Source organism: Penicillium odoratum (assembly GCF_028828045.1).
Source record: "Penicillium odoratum strain IBT 22623 chromosome Unknown utg000005l_segment0_segment0, whole genome shotgun sequence".
In the NCBI taxonomy this organism is placed as follows: Eukaryota; Fungi; Ascomycota; class Eurotiomycetes; order Eurotiales; family Aspergillaceae; genus Penicillium; species Penicillium odoratum.
In genome coordinates, this window is record NW_026643147.1 from 3,099,735 (window position 1) to 3,122,005 (window position 22,271).

Sequence of the window (22,271 nt, forward strand, 5' to 3'; positions counted from 1 at the left end):
AGCCGTTGGTTTAATTACGGAATGCGATCTGGAATCGCTGGATGAATTGTGGAGTAGAAGGGAGTGGAGTTGTAATGAAATTCCAGATTCTTTTGGCCAGGTTTGAATCTGGATGACCATAGCTACAGCTAGTTATAACTCCATGCCCAGGTGAACTTTGGAACATACGTATTTAATGCATTCCTGATGCCAGCAGTCCTATCAAAAGACGAGAAAAGAGAAAGAAATCAAAAAACAATAGAAATCAATGAGCCACCTTCCAAATCTATCCTTTTGTCTTGCCGCCTTCCGTCCTCCGGATTCGCCGTAAATATTGCACCGAAAGAGACAGATCAGCGGATTTCAAGACTAGGAAACGCCGTTACCGTATTCGTATACATCGTCGCTGTGGCCCTGCCGGCCTGGCCATTAGGCGACTCCATAAAGCGACTCGGCGGAAGCCATACAAACGCCGAAGTACATGACAAGTTCAACAATGACACCGAATCCATGCTGAGAACAACCCCATCTTACCTTTTGTAGGAAAGAGGAGTAGAGAGATGAAGAGATTCTTCTTTAGAGAAGATGAGTTAGGTATAGAAGGGAGTTGCGTGAAGGTCAGGCCTGGCCGTACCAGTCGAGTGGCTGACTATGCTCCCTCGATGCCAATGTCATCTTGCCCATCAAGCTCGCCAAACATGGACCGGGATGGCTTCCGGCCGGATCCATATACCATCTCCATAAGCTTTGCTTTCTGTCGTTCACGGACCGATCGGAGGTAATCATATGTACCCTCCAGGCCCCGGATCTGGCCGTCGATTACAGACTCAACGGGTCCAAGCATGCGCCCTGCCGAGCCGGAACTTGCCGCGCCAGTAGAACTGCCGTCTACGCCCATGAAGCTGACGGAGTCATTGCGGCGGACAAGAGGGCTTACCAGCTTCCGACGCAAAGTCTCCAAGTTGACCTTCAATGTCAGCAGACGACCGCGGTGGTCAACAAGGAGGTGTTTGTTGGCAACTGTACGGCTGCGGACGTTCGCGAGGAGGCGTTTATTCTTCTCGTATTTGCGGACTGCGACTGCATCGGGACCAAGGACGCGGGTCCATAGCGAGCTGAGCATTTCGCCCTCGGCGCGCTCTTGGGCGTCTGATTCGCGTACGACGGTACGTTGCAGATTGAGGAATTGGCGGTCGATAGACTCGAAGAGCGCGAAGAGGGCGGTTGAGTGGGTAAGTTCGCTGTTGATGGATTCTTCTAACACGGATAGGAATTCGGTAAATGTCCGTGTAATGGTAGCGCGGGTACGCTGGGCGGATGTTGGGCCTAACACGGCCATCACGATGTGACCAAAAGCAGTGGTTGTTGTTGTGGCGGATACACTGCCGTCTGAGACCTCGCTAGTGCGTTCCAGGGCGCCCAGGCGAGATAGCATGTTGTGTAAGTTATCGAAGACGATTGTCGGTAAAGTACTCGGTGGTTGAGCGGAAAGTGTTTCCAGTTCTCGTTTGGCCCAGTCCATTACGATCAGGATGGAGTCGATGTCCGAGTCGACATTTGCGAAGAACCGTGTCAACTCTAGGGAAAGTGACTTCAGGGAGTCGGATAGCTCGTCAAGCTGGCCTACGATGATAGGCGCACTGGTCATGTTTGTTCCGCGCACCGACTCACTCAGATCCCAGACAGCCACACCTGTCTCTTGCAGGGTGCCAATCTGCTGAACTCCATTTTCCGAATAGTAGATTAGTGGTTCAAAAGATCGCGCAAACCCAGAAAGTTTCACTAAGTCCGGGATCGCTTGTGGCAGGCCGGGCAGGAACAATGCGCGCATAAACGCGACAGAGATCAAGAAAACAACAATCGACAGCGTGGTATTGGACTTGGTGCTGGTGATGCGATCAAACTTGTTGCGCATATAGCCGCACAGGGCAGCAATGGGTTCGCGATGCTGGACTTCAGCGCGCACTGCAAAACGGATATCTTCCAATGCGCAAAGAACAAGTTAGTGCTTCCATGTCTATAGATCATACAACCAAAAAGCATCTGACACCGAGATTAAGGCAGCGCCTACAATTACTCAGATTCTCCGCTCCAAAGCCCGTCCCCTCCTCCTCAGCATGGGTGTGCGCCGCTTTCTTCGGGCAGGGACTGAGGGATCGTCCGGCTTGTGGGGTCCCTGCATCCACCGGGAGGGGCACATTGACCGCGGCCGTGAGATCAGCTGAATCGTCATCATTCAATTTGCCCTTAGTTGGGTCTTCGAGCGCATCCTCATACTGCGGGCTCGGTTCGCGCGACAGCGATGGCGACAAGCTCAAGCCCATGGTTGGCCGCAGCTCCAAGCGCTCATTTAGATTGCCTTTGCGCTGATAGGGCTGGTGGCGATACCAGCCACTTCCTCGGACAAGCTCCTGTCGGCGCACGCCAGGTGGCGACCAGCGCTCGTTTGCGCGGGGTTCTTCGATCTCATCGTCGGATTCTTCAGACCGGAAGCCTGAATGCTGTGAGGGCAAGCCAAACAGCGGCGAGCGGTGCGCATTGCTGTTATTTTCAAAGTCCTCGAGCGACGCATCCAGCGACGGATGGTCGTCGAAGACATTGTCTAGCTCGTCCAACATGGCGGACGGCGTAGACCGGGATTGGCGCTGCAAGTCGGTTGTTCGTCGCAAGGACGCGGCGCAAAGCGACGTCCTGCGAGGTAGTGTTTACTGGGTAAAAAGCTGGATAGAGAGTGGTTAGTGGAAGCGCTGGGATCAGATCTCATGCGCCGATACGGAGAAACTGGATCAGAGAAGTGGAAAGCCGAGTAGCAATCGGCCCCGCGCGGCAAGCGTGCGATGCGACAGAGAGCGATGCGATGCAGGCGTAAGGTCTTGGAAACGAAATGTATTGTAGCTGCGGAGAGACGCAGTAGATTTGAGTTAAGTATGAGACAGGATCATAGGAAACATGAGATGAACATAAGGGAGAGAACTGCGCCTCGAGAAGCAATGCGGGAATGAACTCCTCACCTGTGCAGGGGGAGGCTGGACCAATCCCAGTCTGTTGAGGGCCACAAGGTCGATCATCGTATCATGGTGTCTTGTCAAGTACTTGAGAAGTACCGGCTGGCTGTTCTGTTCTGCCAACATGTACCTTTGTGGTACTTGCACTCGTGCCTGACCGCCCATTGCCGCCCAATCGATTTCAGTTGAGAAGTCTGAAACACTCCCTAATACCAGTACAGTACATCAATACAACAATTAAGAAGGGAAAGAATGTATCACACTCGACTCTTGATTCCATGTACGTCCATTCCTTACCCCTTAAAACAGTGCTGGATTCTAGATTCGTACCTGCAGAAAACTGCAAATCACAGAGCAGAACATAAATGAGAAGAGAGTTAAATCCAAATCTATTGCGGTTCATGGTAAACTCAGATAAAATTACAAGCCCTGTGACTCGGATGTCCGGAAATCAGCCCACGGCGCAAAACCAATACCAGACGTCTATCATCTCCAAGAAACGGGGTGCGAGAGAACATGAAATGGCCGTGGAGAATAATAAAAGAACATCAAATCGTTTATTTGGTAGCCTCCTGGAGGTAACTGTAACACTTGTTAGTTCATGTCGGAGCCAATAATTATAGGGGAAATGACGTACGTGATCAGGTCGTTGCGCTCCTTGGCCTTCTTGAGACCACCGAAGGCCATCTTGGTACCGGGAATGAACTTCTTGGGGTTCTCGAGGTAGTCGAACTATAGCGGCCATGGTTAGCAAACTGCAAGAATCAAATTGTTTCAGTCTTCAAACTTACCAGGGTGTCGTCGTTCCACTCAACACCGGCCTGCTTGTTGGCATCGGTGTAGGAGTAACCCTCGACGTGACCGGACTTGCGGCCGAAGAGACCGTGCAGCTTGGGGCCGACCTTGTTGGCACCATCGGCCTCGACGGTGTGGCACTGAGCGCAGCGAGTCTGGAAAAGCTTGGCGCCCTTGGCGGCGTCACCTGGAGGAAGGGCGTTAGCCTGAGCTTCGAGTTTTGTGTCATGGATGTTTTGGGCAGTGAGCTCAGTCTCGCCCATGTCATGACTGTCGACGTGCAGAGCACGTCAAAGGTCGACATGGCAAGACTGGGATACACCGAGCGTCGGGAACCGATTGTATGGGTGGCGCGGTTGAGTTGTTCCCGTGCGGCAAAGGAAGTAGTTGTTGAGCACGAGTAGTGTAGTGAGAGGAAAGTTGAGTATGGGGTCTCGTAATTGACAGTGAAGCGAAAGCCGACGTGCGCTGGCAAACACCAGTCATCGCGTGGAGGAATTGGCAACCGCGAGCCACTGTTCATTCACTTTCTCCCTTTCACTCTCTTCCTCTCCCTTTTCTCTCGCGCGCATCACTTCCCCCAAACCGATTCCAGCGCTGGCAGGGGAGACATCAGGATAAAGGCTTACCAGGAGCGAAAGAAGCAGCAGCCTTGCCCATTGTGAAGAGTTGGAATTATTAAAAGGGACTGTAAAGGAGATGTGTACAGAAAAGATTTAATCGGGAGAAACAAAAGCAAGATTTTCTGCGATTTTGTACCTGGAGCCCGTCGGCTCCCGTGATCCGGACATCCACCAATCAGAACTGGCCTAATTCAGCGAGACGGGCGCAACCGGGATTACTCTTGTGTCCTCGGTGAGCTCATATCCTTTCTATCTTACATGGTATACGATCAGATCTTGTCTAAGATGATTTCCATTGTTTTATGACCTGCACCATCTTTTTGAATTATCATTGACGGCGGCTAGACCAGCCGCCACCTGGGCTTCCTCAATGATCTCATCCCTCATCATCCGCCACAGACTGACCGTTATTTTTTACTCCTGGAGGCTCTTGATGAAAATGTATACATACTATGTCACGATCCATTATTCCATGGATACAATTCACTTACCTAGCAGAGCATATATCACGCACTTGTTGAGCGGCTAATCAGTTCTGCCCGTTGGAAAACTGGGGGATGGCCTTTCTCCCCGGCCCACTGAGGCTGCGAAATGCATCCACTATCATTCGTCCGCGGTCTACAGGACAGAACTTGACCCGGCAACTGTGGATCCTGAGGCAGAGATAGGCGTGGGTACTGTGGGTTATCGGCTAGTCAATTGAGTCGCCCAGCACAACAGAATAGCGGTGGACCAGATACACGGCACGGCCATATCGCATCGTAGTAATGTGGAGAGACCTAGGAGGACCGATGATTGCGAAACTTCCAGCCGAGGTCTACACGAAAAGCGTTTGGGAACAATTTATTCATGTAGATCAATATTCTCTCTCTCGGCAGAGTATGACCGAGCTGCAGGTCCGTCCGGCCCGAGTGCTGCAATCCACGCATGACCCAGAAAACCCGTGGAAAATATCCAAACACCTCAAATCACGTGATATGAAAATCTCCCGTTCGGGAAAAAAACACATCCCGAAACTCACTCGTCCAGGCCTATACATATCCTAACCCCGTAACCCCAAGCACAAACTCACCAGGTGTACGGCCTCACAATGCCTTCCCCAATCCCCCACTTCCTCCTCCCCCGAGGCCTCCCAACAGCCCGGACCCTCCGAACCCTCCAACACCGGAGTCTGAACTCCAGCTTCTCCACAACCAGCGCGGTCTCACGAATGAATAAGAAGCCCGAAACAAGAAAGAATCGCATCCTCGAAAAACCAGACAAGTTTCGCCCCCCATCTCACCCGCAGCGTCTCGTTAGCCCTGCGCGCACCCCGTCCGGACAACCAGTGAACTACGGACCGCGTCTTACAGCCGCTGAGCGCGAAGCACAGAATAAGAAACAGTACCCGAGCATGTTCCCGCCTGAGGGAACCGTTATGTTTAAGTTTTTGACGAGTCGGTGGATCCATGTTTGGATCGCAATGGTGAGTGGATTTCGATTTTGATTTTGATTTCCTATTCCTCGACATGAATATAATTCCCGGGAACATCTACTGATGCACATGTAACAGAGCATCCTGACTACCCTTGCGACATTCACCTTCACTACAAACTTCAAAGCGACTTCTCCCTTTGCACACCTTCTTCCTCCTTGGTCTGCTCTCTTCACCAGCCCGTTTTCTACTATTTCTCAGGCTCTGAGCGTTTACCGCATGCATGTGCAGCACGAGTCTATGCTCGTGCGTGAGAAGCGGCATGCGCGGATTGAGGATGCTGAGAAGCGGAGACAGTATCGGATTGCGCATGGGCTTGAGGAGCCGACTGAGGAGGAGAAGGAGGGACAGAAGCCGGTTATTGATGAGCAGAGTCCTATTGCTGTTGCGGAGCAGGCGGAGTATGTTGATTTCGATGGAAAGAAGAGGCCCGTCAAGAAGTGGCTCGGGATTTGGTGATTGGTCTTTTTTTTCTTCAGAGATCAAATATAGGACGGTGCTGATATAAGGGTTGAGGGTTGGATGTTAGGTATCAATTGATACAATATTCAATGTAAAATAGTTTTCTATCATTATTGCATGCATGCGGAGGTTCTATGAATCATGAATCGCCTCTCATTATTTGGAAGTGGTATCGATGTAAAGCTTTAGATACAGGGATATCGATCATAATCAAATCAAAATCAACCAACATGAACACCCTCCAACCCCTCCAGAACCTCCTCACCCACACCTCCTTCCTTAAGCACAGTCTTGATCATGCGCGAGATCACGCTGCGCTTGATACCACCCCGTCTGGGCCGCCAGACACCAGGAACCTCGGCCTCACCAGCGGCAGGGTTCAAAACAGCCACACTCTCGGTCGGAGCGGTCGCTGCAAGCATATTGCTATTTTCGGAATTGGGAACACCCGGCTGGGTAAGTCTCGACGGTGGATCAATGGTTCGAATGGAAAGCAGTTTCAAGCCCCGGCTTTCAGTATCACGCGTAATAGAAATAGCAAGCACAGCGTCTGCGACCGCAATTTCCTCTCGGCTGGGATCGAAAATGACATTCTCGCCTACTGAAATCACAAGCAATGTCACCGGAGGACGTACTTGTTGTGAAGGGTCGAATTTGAATCCCGAAGGACGCGGGTACAAGTACTCCGCAGCAGCCCAGTCATCGTCAAAGAACGGATCCTCCTCACCCTGGGACTTGAGTTTCGGAAGCTTGGTAGATAAAAGCGCGAGATGAGTCGTAAGAGAAAGAAGCGGAAGCGGGTATGACAAAGGTTGAGAAAGGAGAAGAACCTGGATAGAAGCTGTGTTAGTTTCAAGTTCATATAGTCCAACCTAACTCACCGGGGGAAACTCACATCGATATACAACCTCCAATGCCACCGTTTATTAATAACCAACCTCCCCTTTAATCCCCCTTTCATCCCTCTCTCGACCCCATCTCCATCTTTCCCCCCAACGGATCCAACAAGACTCTCCCGCATCATCTCCGCCAGAAAAACAGGCAAAGCATCATCATCCCTAAACCCGGGAATCTCAATGCTCATCTGCACCCAAGACCCATGTCCACCTGTCGCAGCAGAGATACCTTCACTCCCTTCATTCCCATCATCATGCAGCGCTGACGCATCAAGCGTATCAGCCGTAAGAATTGTCTTTTCAACCTCGGCTTTCACGCCGACGATCGCCTGCGTACCGTCTGCGAAACCGATGCGCGCGCTCCCGTTTGTGCCGGGCAGGATATCGGATTCTGCACTCAGGGGCCGGAATTGTGTCGGTGAGCGGCCGTCGGGGCGGATGGGGTCTTGGGGGAGGGAGAGGGAGGTGTAGAGGTAAGATAGTTCGGCGGGAGAGAGGTGGGGGGTTTGGGAGGCCGATGAGGCCTGGCGTTGGTTTGACATTTTGGATGTGTCTGTTTATGCTTTTGCACTTTGTGCTCTTCTGGTGAAAATTCGTGGAGGTGAGTTGGACTGGGTTTTTTTGCGATTTGGACCTTGGAGGTCTGAAGACTGAGCGTCGATCGGGATAGCTGTAGGCGTAGTTCACCTGGTTGGGTACCGCGGATAAAGTTTGGAGGGTGATATGCTAATTTGCAGGTTCAGATATGCATATCACTATCCAGACCTCTGGATTTGACGTTGTTTAAATGTCAATTGCACGAGGTTGAAAAAAGTCAAGGTAGAGCATGCTTAATCGGGAAATTCCGATGGAGCGGGTTATCGTTCCTCCGATGTCCGTGATCTGTCAGGCCTTCGTCATGGTTGCAACTCAACCAACTGAAGACAGTCCGAAAAGGGCACTATGTTTATTTCGCAGATCTGTAAATAGTCTATCGAAACTCTAATCTTTACTGATGGCTGTCATGGGAATTGTTGAAAAGATCGCTATTATGTATGCATGTTGAGTATGTAATTGGCAATAAGCCACAAGATTCTATATTACAAGAGGATAGATAACTGGAAGCCAGCCAGTCAAATGAGGAGGTAAGTAGTACATGAAAGAGTGAACAAGTGGCTGGCATGGACCCAAGAAGAGTCGGCGGGAGAGAGAGAGAGTCAAGGAAAGGGAAAGGATGGACAGGATGGATGGAGGCAGTAGCCGGCAATGTACAAGAGACAAAAGTATAGACAAAAGAAAGACACGCCATATTCGTCGAAAATGGTCAGGTAGGATGCAAGACAGAAATAGGGAGTGGTATATAATGCGGCTTGCGCTGGTATCAATGAAGGGTAAGGGGAAATCTGTGCAAACGCCCTCTGTAAATCAACAATATTCAAAACAGTGACAAGAAAGGGCTCCAGGGATGTCCGAAAAACAGGATGCGAGGCCGGATCCATCTATAAAAAAAGGCCTATAGGGGTATGAAGATGTAAATAGATGTGAAAAAGAAAGGAAGCCATTGCAAAGCCAAACGGTGCTTGCGTGGAAATCAAACCCAGGCCACACCATGGAAAAAACAAACAGACCGAAACCCATACGCCGAAGATGTGTATCCATTTTTGCGCATTTTGCCAGATTTTTTTGTTCCTTTATTCGTTTGTGTTGGAACGGAGAGAGAGAGGAAGTGTGTGTGAGAGAGGGTGACAGAGTGTAAGAGTCTCGAATTAGGGCCTATCAAGATGGTCGAGTATATCGCAGTTTAGATGTAGTTGGATCCGGAAGGGATGTAGTGGGAGGATGCCTTGTTGTTCCACTCGGACTCTTCATATGGGGGAGTCGGCCATTGGCGGTTCGAGGTCACATCAGGCTTGGTGATGTGCTTGTCGGGTGTGTCAAAGTAGCTTTCACGGTGGGCCGCTGTCGGCGATGGCGTGGGATATGGGCTGGGAAGAGCGCGCGAATGAGAAGTTATTGACTGATTTTGAGCCAAGCGCAGTGCAGCTTTGCTGGCCGAGTGTAAGACCTCGTCCAAAAGCTCATCCTCCTCCTCGGGCGTCTCGTAGCGGTGGACGGGATGGCTGGTCATCTGCATGGCTCGCCGAGTCCGGCTAGAGATGGGCCCGGGATTCGCGCCAGTAGTCTGGGGCATGGACTGGCGCTTTGTGATGCTGCACTCTGAGTTCAGATGCACAGGCACGTTACCAAGGGTGGACGAGTCTAGCGAGTACTTCACACTCTGGAGCGCCTTATCAAGCTCGCTCAGATCGGAATTACCGGGCTGCTTGGCGTCAACGTTGGCACCATCGATGGCCATGGAAGAACGGTTGGACCATGGAATGCACCCGGCATTGGCCTCGACGTCATCGGTGGCTGCCGCGGCTTGGTTCCGACCAGAGAGTCTGCGAGCGCGCTTACGCAGATGAGAGAAGAAGCTCTCTTTGGTAGTCGGTGTCGTACTGCCAGAACCATTCAGTATCCGTTCGGCCTCTAGGCGGTGCGCATCTGAGTAATGATTGCCGTTGGAGTTGACGGAAAGTTGGCGACCAATCTTTTTGCTAGCCTTGCTAGCCTCAGACTCAACCTGTAGCGACGCGTTATGTGCCACGGTCGCGTTAGCTTGCGCTGTGACGGAAGCTGACAGTGGTGAAACAGGACGAATGGAAGGAAGAATAGGCATCGGAGCACCGTTGGCCCATGTGGCCCGCTTGGTGTTGGAGGGGCGAGCCTTGGCTGGCTGGATGTCGGGAACAGTGTGGTGACTGACAACGGGAGGTCTGACAGGGCTGTCATTTTCGGATGGGACAGGACTATCAGAGCGTCCAATCAAAGATCTGCGGAACCACGAGGGCTTGCTAGAGAGGGTAGGAGAGTCGTGGGGGGTAAGGGTCGGAGACTTGAAGCTTCGGTCGGATGGCTTGCGACCGAGCAATCTTGAGGAAGTCGAGGACTTGGGCCGCAAAGGATCCACGGCATCGGCAAAGTATTCATGGTTCAAGGCCTGGGTTGATGTCGGTCGGTTCTTTGGATCCCACATCAAACACCATGTCACGAACTCGGCGAGGGCAGCAGGCCACTGGGGCTGCTGGAGAACAGTGTCCATTGCATGTGGTGCCATCTTGGGGAACGTAAAGCCCAACTTATGCGCCAGCCGCGATCCTTCACGCCATTCACCACCACCAATCTTGGCACCAGACTTGCTGTACCAGTTACCAGGGCTACCCATGATTTCACATACACGCCAAACCTGATCCACCTCGTTTCCACCGGGGAACAGTGGCTTCAGTGTCGCAATTTCGACAGCCATGGCACCAACAGCCCACATATCAACCGGAGCAGAGTACTCTCCCGCACGGAGGAGCACTTCTGGTGCCCGGTACCAGCGAGTCGAAACGTAGGTAGTATAAGGCTGCTTGGAGTGGGTCTCACGGGCGAGACCAAAGTCGGCGATCTTCACGGTATATGTTGGGGGGGTAGAGGGGGGAGTCACAAGGTTGGAGTAACGACTGAACGTGGAGTCGTTCGGAGCAGAGGTCGACACGAGGATGTTCTCGGGTTTGATATCGCGATGGAAGAAGTGATGGGCGTGAATGTGGTCCAGTCCAGACAAAATCTGATATAAGATACCCTTGACATGCTTTCCTTCAAAGTACTTGTGGTCCCGGGCCTTCATCAACTGGTATAGGTTGCCATCCATGTACTCCATACAGATGTGCAGTTTGTGAGAAAACGGATCGAGGAAGATGTCGAGAGCCGGGACCAAATGTGGGTGCACTGGCAAGGTACGCAAGAAGATAACCTCACGCAACTCTAGACATGGGCCTAACGAGTCGAAAGTCTTCTTCATTGTTTTGATAGCCACCTGTTGAAATCAGTTAGTATGTTTAGGTGTCGATCCGTCATACGTCATTTGGACCATACCATTGTTCCTCGACGCGCAATATGTGACCCAGCAGTTCGTACGCGCGCAAGCGCCACGCTGCCAAAGCTGCCATCACCCACTTCCTTCATCACCTGGAAACGATCCTCGAGGGAGGCCATTGATGTGTTGGTAGTTCCCCGAGAGGGGGAGTCATATGTGACTGTCATAGTGTATTGACTCTTAGATCTGCCCGCAGATGGAAGAGGTATACTAGAATTGAAGTTAGTCGAGCAGTATTCCTATGACATCAGGTCCTGACTCACTATTAATCGAGAGGGGCACGGATTGAATATCCCACGGTTCAGATGAAATTCAATTGCCGTCAATTCTCATCATCCGAAAGTCGAAGTTGGTTAAGTTGAGCAAGGAGGGTTCTCCCATTTAATGCAGTTGGATGCGGGATTGCAAAGTAAGGAGTGACGGAGTAGTTGGAAAGGGAGTCGGATGTAGGAAGTAGTAGGAGGGGGGGAAAGACGATCTGAAAGGGCAACAACAACGGGGCGTGATTGGAATAAAAAGGAAATCCCAGAATAGGAGAGAATCCGTTGTGGGCACCTAGTCGATCGGAGGCCGAAGAAAAAGCCCCTGACGCGCTGACAGCTCGAAGCTCTAAGGACGGGGCCGTGGAGACGGAGACGGTAAATTAAACCACGTTAAGACCGATGCAGATCAGTCCACCGGTCTGCTTTTTGCTAAGGTTTGGGGGCAAAAGTTGTATGTAGTAGATTTGATGGTGGGATAAGAGGGATAGAGGGATATAGAGGGGGAGATCAAAGATTCAAATGTTAAATCATAAACAGCAGCGAACCCCCTCCAAGTAGACAGAAAATCGAAAATCGAAAATAAAACGCACAAGAGAGGGGCCAAACTATTGAGAAGTAATAATCACGAGTAATGAGTGTGTAAGAAGAAATGGAATAAGTTACTAGTTAGAGTCGAATGTCCACAAAACGGGGGAAACAATGTTGGAACCAATAGGAATCTCGTATTATCCCCCAAGTGGATAATAAGTGGATTCATTTGACCCCGTTCCTGATTTCTTAAGTATTAATTATCGTATTGTCATTAACTTTCACGTTTTTTAATTGCTAGTTTGTTTTTTCTTTTTCTATTTTTTGCCTCATTTTCTGTTGATTTTCAAGAATACTAGTAGGTTACGTATTTAAATGGAGACGATTTGTTTCTAATTACTTCCAAAATCAATTATATCTCCACGGATCAGTTGATCACGATGATCATGTTAATTATATTACTCCGTACAGAGTAGGTTGGGCATAAATCCAGTGACATGGAGGCGGTCACTCCCGTTAATTCGAACCAGCAAAGTTGAGGGGTTGGGCCGCGTTACCCCGTAATTTTACTACATGACGTTGGAGTTCCTGCTTCTGGACCAATCTATCAGATCTTAGAACAGGTCATCTCTAGCTCTTTATCTACCACGATCATAAAAAGGCAAGGAGACGCCAGTTGATGCTACATGTCATGTCCTACGTCGGACTCGTCGCAAGGCTAGAACTGGACTCGCTCTCTGTTCCCCTGTTTCACTCGCCATTGGAGGGAAATAGAAATGGATTTCTCGTTGTCCCGGCACCTTGTCTCGCCACCTGATTCTGGATCCGAGCTTTCCTGGAGGAGCCATCCTCTTTTTTCAGAGGATCCCCGACTGGTCCGGATTTAGCTTCTCCATGATTATTCGCCATATGGGTCGGAATTTAGGTTCGGCTGGACGGAGGCGTTCGCATGGACTGTACGAGTCTCCTAGGTACGCGGTACTCCGTACACTCTAAAGGTCTCCTCGGTAAACTTAAGCAGGGACTTGGCTTTGGATGCATGGGGATCATTGATCACGCATATGACCCATATGTGGTCCCATCTCAGCGGACGCCTTACCTAGACATTCCAGTCACGTCCGGAAGTGTCGCCGATTGGGAACAGATGGCGCCCCGTGATTCATTTTCTTTGTTTCGTGCTATGGGCGAAAGAAAAGAAATCATCCCGTGTGGGAAATTAGGGATAATAGGGAAGTTAGGGAAATTAGGGAAAGTAGTGACAGCGGTCGATCAATCATCCCTGTCCACCGGAGGTCATCCGGACAAACAATCATATCAGCTTTACCATGTACGGACCATATGATCTCCACTTGAGAAGCTCCAGGAACCCGAGCCAGAACCATGGGAAAGACGATCTGTCCATCGTTCTTTTGTTGTTGTTTTGGGGAGGGGGGGTGGTATATTTTATTTGTACTAAATTTTGATAGGTTCATGAGAAATTGTAAAATTACGAATGTTTCATTGATGATGTTGATTACCTGCAGGAATCGCACCTGTCAGACTGCGACGAACCCTGGGGCAGGCCGTTTGGCCCGCAAAGGATCCAGGATTACGTTGCCCCCATTTCACTGCATTTTTATCATTCTTATCCTTATTTTTAAATATTGACCACCGACATGATTATCCGCATCTTTATTTAAGAATATGGCTTCTCTCACCCCCCCTTTCCTTTGCATTTGCTTTGGGTTTTCCCTACAGTGTACCAGGAGAACCAAGAAGAAAAAAAAGGAAAAAGAAAAAGACAAAGAAAAATGCAAGACCCAGTCACTATTCTCTAAATGGGAGAAGCTTGGGCATCATGAAAACAAAAAACGCGTATCAAAGTATTCAATACTAACGGGGTACAGAAATGGCTTGGGGACCAGCCACACGTTCTTCCGGTGGAGCCGGTACTCCGCGCGTACCAGGTACAGATCCAAGTCGGTCTGTACGGAGACCAACAAAGCCATTGGTGGAGTAGAAAACAAAACAATGCACTAAGTGGGCTTACAGTCCTTTGCCCTCAAAAAGCGGTCCTAATTACGCATCTCCATTGCTCGAGTCTCTCTCGCTGTGGATCGGGCGCTACACCGTCGACTCGGGGGACGACGGAATCTCCACCGCGTGGACCAGTTCCAGGCCCGTCCCTCCCTGTACCCGAGAGCAGAGCAGCGTTGCACAGGATCGACCCTCGCCACCAGGCCAAGGCACCAGGAATGGAACTATTTGCTCATCAATTTTGGCTCCGTCATTCCTTAGACCTTCTGGAAGATCCCAGTATCGCTTATGACCAAGATCAATAACCTCACTGCTACGCGACCACTCAAGGCCAAAACCAAACATTTACCCCTTAACTCTAGGCCGCACACAGCCTTGTTTTCGCTTCTTAGGGGCTCCCACCGTGCCCCTTACCCACTCCAAATTCTCCGGAACGAAAATCTGTCCCGCTAGAATCAAGCAAAAGCATCAACATCCGAAGGCTAACCAACTTAACCACCGAATCGCGACCCACAAACGCAGACCATAATCAAAATCCCTACATTAGTGCACCCCTTTCCTCCCAACCCTTAGCAACGAGCGTATCAGCAACGCTCAATTGCACGTTCACCCCCTAGTAACCGAAATCGATCCACAAATATGACGATGAATACCCACAAAACCACACGAGGGGGCGACTTCCCCTTCAAACACTCTACATCACGCAGGTACAAGGTAAATCCCGACTCCACCATCACCAAAGTAACGCACGCTCCTATGACACACTACGCGTTTCTGGAAGGTCATTAGCATGCTTCTATGGAGACGGAACTAGCCCGCGTGGCCCTAGTCGGCGCTCCTAACCTTCTACGGATGCTCTATATCACTATGGACCTGATCTAAGTACCGAATAGGATTGGATTGGACTTGAACTTGTATTATGAAGCGGGGAGTAAGTGGCAGTTGTTCTTGGCTTAGTTTATTTCTGACGGGGGAGATTGTTGACTACTGGAATGGTCATTGCCCCTGTGTAATGAATTTTCTGGAAACTTTGCTTCCCGTCCGGAGGGCCAATCAGCTTTGTGATGATCATTTAGGCCGGAGATGCAGTGCGCTTAAATGCATAAAGGTAATGTATTGAATTAAGTGAGATGTTAAAATGAAGGTTTGTGTCTGGTTCTCTTTCATTATCTTTTTTTAGAATAGCCCTTTTCAAGTGTTGTGATAAAGGAGGTGAATGGAGCAAATTCCCCCTTTATACGGAGTACTCCGTACAGCCCACTCTGTTTACGAAGACATGTATAATCATAGAGAAATAATCCAGGATTTCAAATTGTTTCTGTGGGCTTAGAGCGTTGCTCCACTATTCACCGCAGTATCCACAGGGAATACTACCCGGCTCAAATCTGGTTATATAGCCCTGTTGGTAAGAGTCACATTGTATGATAGTCATATCTTTGCAGTCCTTAGACTGCTTCAAATAGTATGTCTTTGATATCTCTTAAACTACCCAGGCTTTCTCTTATGCCGTTTCATGACTCTGTCAATTAGCTACCTTCAATGGATCCAGAAAAGTACTACAGGGCTATGTACTTCTAATATCAATGCCTCCAGGTAAAATGCGTTCTCCCCGGCCCGCAGGTTTACACACAAATTCAAGCGGAATATATTTATGTGGTTCCTTTGTCCAAATTTCGAACTTCAATTGTGATCTTTCTGTATTAACTGACTACTACCCAAGTAGAGGATCTATGTATATCACTCTTTCAAATATCATATGTCTACAACAGTGAGAATTAGTATCACTTGGAGAACTGAGAGATTTCCCGCGAGCTTGAGATTGTGCAAGTATATTATTCATTGGATTATGTTCACAGCAGGATAGTAATGGTTGTCACCGTCGCGAAGGTACAAAAGCTCACTGGTGAGCTGTTTGACAGTAACTTTCTTCACGCCAAACTGATTAGTAGTAAAGGTTATTGTCATCACCGTCGCCACGACTATATCCATAAACTCAACAGCATAATACGCGTCGCCTGTAGTATAAGAATAACAATCATCGCCATAATGATGCAGAGACCTCACTCACAATCTCGCTCCCACTTCTTTGAAATCCCAGAACGTTGATCTTTCAAATTCTCTTCTTCTTCATACTCTATCCACAGAAGCTTCCAACTTCACCACCAACACCATCGATCTCTCACATCCTGCATTAGCAGACCCTCATCAACAATGCTTGCTATCAGCAAGAACCAACGCCGCGGGGACGGCCTAAGCTCGAAGACCGAGTAAGAAAACAATATGCCACCCCCACCGTTGAGAACAAGTCTAACAAGTTCCCAGCATCCTGGACCCGAACCTTCCCGAGATGTAAGTGGTCAGCACATAATGATATGCATGAACCTGACACTGACACACCCTTGAGAATCACCTGCGGCATTTGTAGAGATCCTCGCCTACAAAGCGATTATTCGACGGCCCAGCTAGCCGCTCTCAACAAAGCGCTTGACTCTCGGGGGTTGAAAGTTCTTGTGAACCAAAAAGTTGCAAAATGTATTGACTGCAGCGGCTCCCCAAATTTGGAATACAAGTGTCGGTTCTGCAACGAGTGGAAAGAGATTGAGTTCTTCGCGCGAAACCAGCGTCTGCTTCTTGAGCCCGTGAGTACTTTCTTTCCTGCTTGTCGATGTTCAAGCTCTTGTGCTTGCTGACGCTCATGTTTGATGGTAGGCCTGCAAGGACTGCCAGGACAGCTGCCAGGAATCAGCCCAGCCGGGACCCGCCAACACCAGCCGAAAGATGATCGAGGGAAGGCCACTGACCAAAGCCGAGCTGCCCGATGAGGCGCTCACTCTAATGGTGAGTCAGATGAGCATCGCCCAGCCTAGTGACCCCAAGGTCCTAATTCCAGGCAAGAATGTGGCGGAGTACGTCCGGGACCAGCAGGGCGAGGAGGGGTTCGCCACCACCCCAATCAGGATCGACACGCTGGATCAGTGCACTGCGCTGAAACGGAGGGGAATCAGCGACGAGGAGAAGATGGCTATTTTCCAGTTCCAGCGTAAGATTTGGGTGGGTTCTGGTTCTGGTCTTGAGATCCATGGATAGCATCTCGCTAATGAAGCTGCATCTTCAGGACGAGGGGAACGAGAAGCATGGCAAGAAGATGGCGTTGAAGCAGCGGTTACTGGAGAATCCGGAATTTGCTCTCGAAAGCGAATTCACCAGCGAGGAGGAGTCTGCTGCGCCGGATCCGGATGCCTTCCGGAGGGTCCAGGTTGGTTTGTTGAATTAATATGAGGTCTGAACGAGCGCTAATATCGTTTAGGGCTACCGACCGGTTGAGCGAGAGAGGCCTCAGTCTGCTCCCCCTGCCCCGGCGCCAGCTCCTGATTCACCCATTGAAGGTGTTATGGATACCTGGGAGTGGCTGTGATGGTTCATTTTCCTGCGGAGGCTGTGTTTCGGTTTCGGGGCTTGGTTACTCGGTCTTCCTTGTGGGGTTGCGACCGGGATTTCATGAATGTTTCAGGTTATTTTTTTTTTTTTTTTTTTTTTTCAATTATTAATCTATCTTTCGTTCCATGGTGGATGGCTGCATGGCAATGACATCAAAGTTTCCGACCCCGGTCTCTAGGAGAAATCAACTTGATCTTATGTCGTGTCTAACAAATATATCTACGATCTGTGTGCATTCAGAACACAAGACATCCCAAGTCGGATGCTAGAATCCGCTATGCAAACTGAATAAAAATGGCCAGCCTTTTTGGTGACGATGTCTAGCAAACTTAGATGACACGTTCCTGAGTTCGTAGGAAGCTTCAAGCATTTCTATCATCCCGTTGATCAAGCCCCAGAGCCAGTACTAAGCCCTTCATGCGCCACGCGTTCGTGAATGCGCGAATCATCTATAGTCTTCTCGAGTCCATCCACGTAGATGCTATTCATCTGGTATATCATTGGTGTACTATCGGGGCCATTGAGACCCAGAGGAGTCAATGTCTTCACTTTGACCACTGCAGGCTTGTACCCGGAAAATACATGGTAGGATTGGCGAAGATGTGAAAAGTCCATGGAAAGAGCTTCCCAGTGAAGATAGGGCCTCGCTTGACCTCCTCCTATCCCATTTTTTCACAACTACTTGTAGACCAGTCGATGAAAGTATGTGGTAAAAAAATTTGATTGAGAGTCTTCATGTCTATTTCGTCTGCAGCGTGTACGTATCGTGCATTCTGTAATTTCACCGCGACATCCAATATCGAGGTTGTGCTTTGATTGAGCAGGTTTCCAACAACTACATCTCCTGCCGAATCCAAATCTCGTGCAAAGATACATTACCTCCTGGGCAGTTGTCTTCAATTATATCCAGGACTTTTGCCGAGCTTAGAGGCCCGAGGATTGCGGACAGAAGCGGAAAATCATGAGACTAGCAACATACAGGCACTTAACTCGGTTGAATGTCTTGAGCATCCTGAAGAGTACGAATTTGATGGAGTTGGGGATGACGAGTCATTGCAAGAACTTCTCACGGTGCGCTCTTCACTGGGTGTGTTTGAATGGGGCAATAATGTGTAGGCAGTTTCTGTCATCATCGCTGCCGACAATCTGTGTGGGACTTGGAGTGAATAGTATGATTTTAACGTTGATCCCGGGCATCTTAAATATCACTGAGAATGAACCCTGACCGCGGTTCGCCAATATCAACCTCACATCTTCATCACTTGCGCATAGGCAGTAGATTGGACGGAAAGCCTCTCATATGGATATTGAAGCACACGGAGCAAAGTCCGTGAGGGGTTTTCTCTGTATCACATCGTGCTCGCAGGTAAATATGCGGGGTCTTGTGGTGTAAGATCCTCGTGCATCATGCATGCAAAGACTTTACCAAGATTAAATGTGGCGTTCTGAGAGATCAATCTATGTGTCTGAGAAATAGATTTATGTGACACCCGCTCGGGATCAGCCCGAGCCGTGTCCACATGCAGCGGACATGCAGGTAGTAAGGAGTAAGATCGAGTCAGCACTATCGAGCTCGAGCTCGAGCTAAACTAGATATCATTCCAGCGCGTTAGCTCGACATCACCTACACGAATTAGTAGCTGCTTCAGCAATCCAACTCAAATGTACAATTACCCAAGTGGTAAAGGGCTGAATTCAAGATTGATCTCATACGGTTAGACGCCATGGACAATAGTAATTTCCCTATTATAATGCTTCAACTGGATTTAATTCTCTCATTAAGCTTCAATATCAACTCCAACCCTACACCCCTTATAAAACTGCACCTGCGAAGTTTTTTGCTCTCCGCGTTCTCCAACATAATCGTTTTGGAGGCGGAAGGCTCTCGATTCTAAGTATTGACCAATTGTTACACTCCGTTAAACGACCAACGACGCTGGCCTTGTCGAAACTAGAATTTCGGATTGCTGTTCCCGGGGCGTTTTGCAAGGGTAGCCAGGACATAATTGTTGGTAGAGTGTGGATGGGAAGGGTAAAGCTGCATGGTTGCGTTTTCGAGAGGATACCTTGACACCCTGACAACCCGGGTAGAGGCTGCGTATCAAGAGCTGGGTCATTCAATTGCGCAGCACAAAACGCAAGCTCAACTTCTGACATCTGAGGCTCTCCCTGGAGACTTGATCATCCTGATGAATGATAGGCAGTGGTAGCATTCGAGGAATTACGTCCGGGACCCCGGTCGTCATTTGCGAAGAGTAAGATGGGATGCAAGGCTATTTAGGAACATCTCAGTTAAGTTCTCTAGGCATTTCAAGGTTGCAATGAGTGTTGAAGAGGCCATTTTCAAGGGTCAACATGGTTAAATAGATGTCAAGTGTTTAGCAAGACTAGTTATTTTTGATATCATACGTAACAATCCAATCAAGTAAGGAATCAAAGATCGATAATAAGGGAAGTCTCCAGAGGCAAGACTTTGAAAATAAACTTAGTTTTGCACTATATTCAGAGGTGGAAATTGACTCTCGGGGAAGCCCTGGAAAGTACTGGAATGTACAACATGAACGTGTTTGCGGAAGAGCTGAATACCCGGAGCATAAAAGATCGTCTTCCCAGTCAAGTCAAACGCTCACTTGCTACAGTACAGACTGCATGAGACATCATATCGAACGTTGCTTTTGCAGCAAGATTTTGGCATTAGAAAGAAAATGAAAAAGAAAATAAACAAGAATAGGGCAAGAGGTGTACATCCCACCCGTGGCGTAGCAGCGGTACATTAGTAAAATCAATTTCAGCTGATGCTATCTTTGATCTCAAACGTGAAACTAATCCATTACCTTCACATTCTCAAACATTTCCCGCATGCCTGAAAAGCCTATAGGTCATGGCTGGCGCTCCTCAAGCCTTTTATCTTATTTGTCATTATTCTCGCTTTATTCTGTGGTGAGCTTTCGGTCCCCCATTCATCCTTCCTCTCTTATGATCTCCAGACACGTTCCTCTATAGCTTCCCTGTGCCAATATTGAGTTACATGGTCGAAGACCGACTCCATATCAATGCCTCCCAGACCCAGAATATAACTACAGCATTGCTTAGTTTACATGGGGTTGTAACTCTCATATCTGCGCCTATCGTTGCCCACTTTGCGGACAAAGTCTCGACAAGAAAAACCGCAATACTGATCAGCTTGGTCGGAGGTCTTGTTGGAACGCTCCTCCTGAGCTTGACTCCTTCCCGTACGCGTTCTAATTCATGCTCTGCATACCATCGAAGCTGACAAAAGGCAGTTCCGATTCTTTTCGCAGGTCGCGTCATATAGGGTATCGCGGTATCTGCCACCTTAATTGTGGGGTCTGCCACCTTAAACGACCACGTGGAGATAGAGAATCTTGGAAAGCTCTATGATATTCCATGTCCTTTGTGGGTGCTGGCGTTGTCGCAGGTCCTGCAGTCTCTGGTGCACTTTTGGAGGTAGCGGGATACTGGCCGTATGGTCCGTCCCTTTGGGTCACCTTGTGCTTGATACGGTAATGTGGTGTATCATGATTGAGGCTCCAAAGCCATTTAGCCCTCCCACTTCCTCGGCCTTCGATTCATCGGATATCACTATATCCAATGGGGAGAATACTGATTTACTGCCTGATGATGCTCAAACCACTGACTTGGGTTCTATTACTAAGAATGCTCGCGCAAAGACCCCTAAGCACGGCTTCTACCGAATTATGCTACCGGATGCCCGTGTCGTCGTTGGTATCTTAAATACTATCATCAACTATTCCCTCCTAGCCAGCTTTGACGCGATAATTACTCTTCACGGCCAGGATGCCCTTGGCTGGGAAAGCCTAGCAGTAGGAATGATGTTTTTATCTTTCCAGATGCCTTTTATCTTCCTAGGGCCCCTAGCCGGATGGCTACGTGATCGGGCTGGATTGAGGTATCCTACTACGGTCGGCTGGGCTCTTCTTGCTCCTATCATGTGGCTCATCGGAGTTCCTGGGACTGATAAAACCCCATGTAGCTCAACAGGCAATGGAGAGGGACTATTTATTTTTACGGTGATCGCCTTTGGGGTGGGTGTTCCCTTTGTTTGCGGAGCAGGTCATTTGCAGCTGTCTAGTAAGATCCCCGTCTCTTATGCATTCCATATACTAATTCTTTTGAATTGCAGTCGTGGTGAATGAGTTTCAAGCTAAGGATTCTGAGATATTTGGACCCCATGGAGGTAGTATCCGAGCATTTGGCCTGCAGGATATTGCGCTCACTTTATGTAAGTATATTGCTGTCATCGAATTTGGCCTTGCTAACATAATCTAGCCGTGATTTATCATCGTTTTTGTGTCCTGGCTTAGCCCCAACCCAACCACCAAAATCGAAAATGATAGAAACTCGGGTTGATATTGACAACCCATGGATCTAATTATGGAACCGGGTGACCGGACCCACAGGTCAACAACACGTCCGATCAACCTCCTTGCATGCCTTCTGCATGGCCTAGGACGTGAAACGGGGCGTTGGATTATCCTGATAGGCTAAGAAAAATCGTAATCTATGAAAAGATGGAGTTAATTAAACTGTTTGTCGATCAATGACGTTCCCCGACCAAACATAATATGACATCTTGTGTGACGGAGAAGTGTGCATGGTTTGAGTGACTTGAATAGATTAAAAGCGCCACATCAACGTGACCTGATTTTTGTCAAGTTTGAAAGTTGTCGCACCTGAGAGAACCCGGTGACGTTGGTTTCAGATCGCCACTTTTTCGCTTCCCCACTGTTTCCCCCCACCATAACCTGCAATTTCTCTCTGCCTCCCATCCTCCTTCTCTTACTTGATTCTACTCTGCATGTGCCCTGGT

At 49.1% G+C, this 22,271-nt stretch overlaps 8 protein-coding genes across 8 annotated transcripts; 3 read left to right on the forward strand and 5 right to left on the reverse strand.

Annotated features, from left to right (window-relative positions):
* Window positions 1-628: 628 nt before the first annotated feature.
* Window positions 629-2,597, reverse strand: N7520_006705 (uncharacterized protein; the record flags this gene model as incomplete). Its single annotated transcript, XM_057140639.1, has 2 exons — window positions 629-1,944; window positions 2,051-2,597. 2 exons carry the CDS (start codon window positions 2,595-2,597, stop codon window positions 629-631), a joined length of 1,863 nt encoding a protein of 620 aa, XP_056994645.1.
* Window positions 2,598-3,541: 944 nt separating this feature from the next.
* Window positions 3,542-4,439, reverse strand: N7520_006706 (cytochrome c-like domain-containing protein; the record flags this gene model as incomplete). Its single annotated transcript, XM_057140640.1, has 5 exons — window positions 3,542-3,566; window positions 3,622-3,716; window positions 3,776-4,049; window positions 4,100-4,247; window positions 4,409-4,439. The coding sequence occupies 5 exons, from the start codon at window positions 4,437-4,439 to the stop codon at window positions 3,542-3,544; spliced, it is 573 nt and encodes a 190-aa protein (XP_056994646.1).
* Window positions 4,440-5,492: 1,053 nt separating this feature from the next.
* Window positions 5,493-6,335, forward strand: N7520_006707 (uncharacterized protein; the record flags this gene model as incomplete). The annotated part of the gene is made up of 2 exons (XM_057140641.1): window positions 5,493-5,867; window positions 5,955-6,335. The coding sequence occupies 2 exons, from the start codon at window positions 5,493-5,495 to the stop codon at window positions 6,333-6,335; spliced, it is 756 nt and encodes a 251-aa protein (XP_056994647.1).
* Window positions 6,336-6,559: 224 nt separating this feature from the next.
* Window positions 6,560-7,776, reverse strand: N7520_006708 (exosome non-catalytic core subunit RRP42; the record flags this gene model as incomplete). The annotated part of the gene is made up of 2 exons (XM_057140642.1): window positions 6,560-7,168; window positions 7,234-7,776. The coding sequence occupies 2 exons, from the start codon at window positions 7,774-7,776 to the stop codon at window positions 6,560-6,562; spliced, it is 1,152 nt and encodes a 383-aa protein (XP_056994648.1).
* Window positions 7,777-9,014: 1,238 nt separating this feature from the next.
* On the reverse strand, window positions 9,015-11,341 carry N7520_006709 (serine/threonine-protein kinase; the record flags this gene model as incomplete). Its single annotated transcript, XM_057140643.1, has 2 exons — window positions 9,015-11,114; window positions 11,174-11,341. The coding sequence occupies 2 exons, from the start codon at window positions 11,339-11,341 to the stop codon at window positions 9,015-9,017; spliced, it is 2,268 nt and encodes a 755-aa protein (XP_056994649.1).
* A 2,727-nt stretch (window positions 11,342-14,068) lies between these two features.
* N7520_006710 (uncharacterized protein) lies at window positions 14,069-14,326 on the reverse strand (the record flags this gene model as incomplete). The annotated part of the gene is made up of 1 exon (XM_057140644.1): window positions 14,069-14,326. One exon carries the CDS (start codon window positions 14,324-14,326, stop codon window positions 14,069-14,071), a length of 258 nt encoding a protein of 85 aa, XP_056994650.1.
* Window positions 14,327-16,192: 1,866 nt separating this feature from the next.
* Window positions 16,193-17,396, forward strand: N7520_006711 (meiotic chromosome segregation protein P8B7.28c; the record flags this gene model as incomplete). The annotated part of the gene is made up of 6 exons (XM_057140645.1): window positions 16,193-16,248; window positions 16,304-16,330; window positions 16,386-16,620; window positions 16,691-17,032; window positions 17,097-17,237; window positions 17,289-17,396. The coding sequence occupies 6 exons, from the start codon at window positions 16,193-16,195 to the stop codon at window positions 17,394-17,396; spliced, it is 909 nt and encodes a 302-aa protein (XP_056994651.1).
* A 3,562-nt stretch (window positions 17,397-20,958) lies between these two features.
* Window positions 20,959-21,597, forward strand: N7520_006712 (uncharacterized protein; the record flags this gene model as incomplete). The annotated part of the gene is made up of 1 exon (XM_057140646.1): window positions 20,959-21,597. The coding sequence occupies one exon, from the start codon at window positions 20,959-20,961 to the stop codon at window positions 21,595-21,597; it is 639 nt and encodes a 212-aa protein (XP_056994652.1).
* Between the last annotated feature and the right edge of the window lie 674 nt (window positions 21,598-22,271).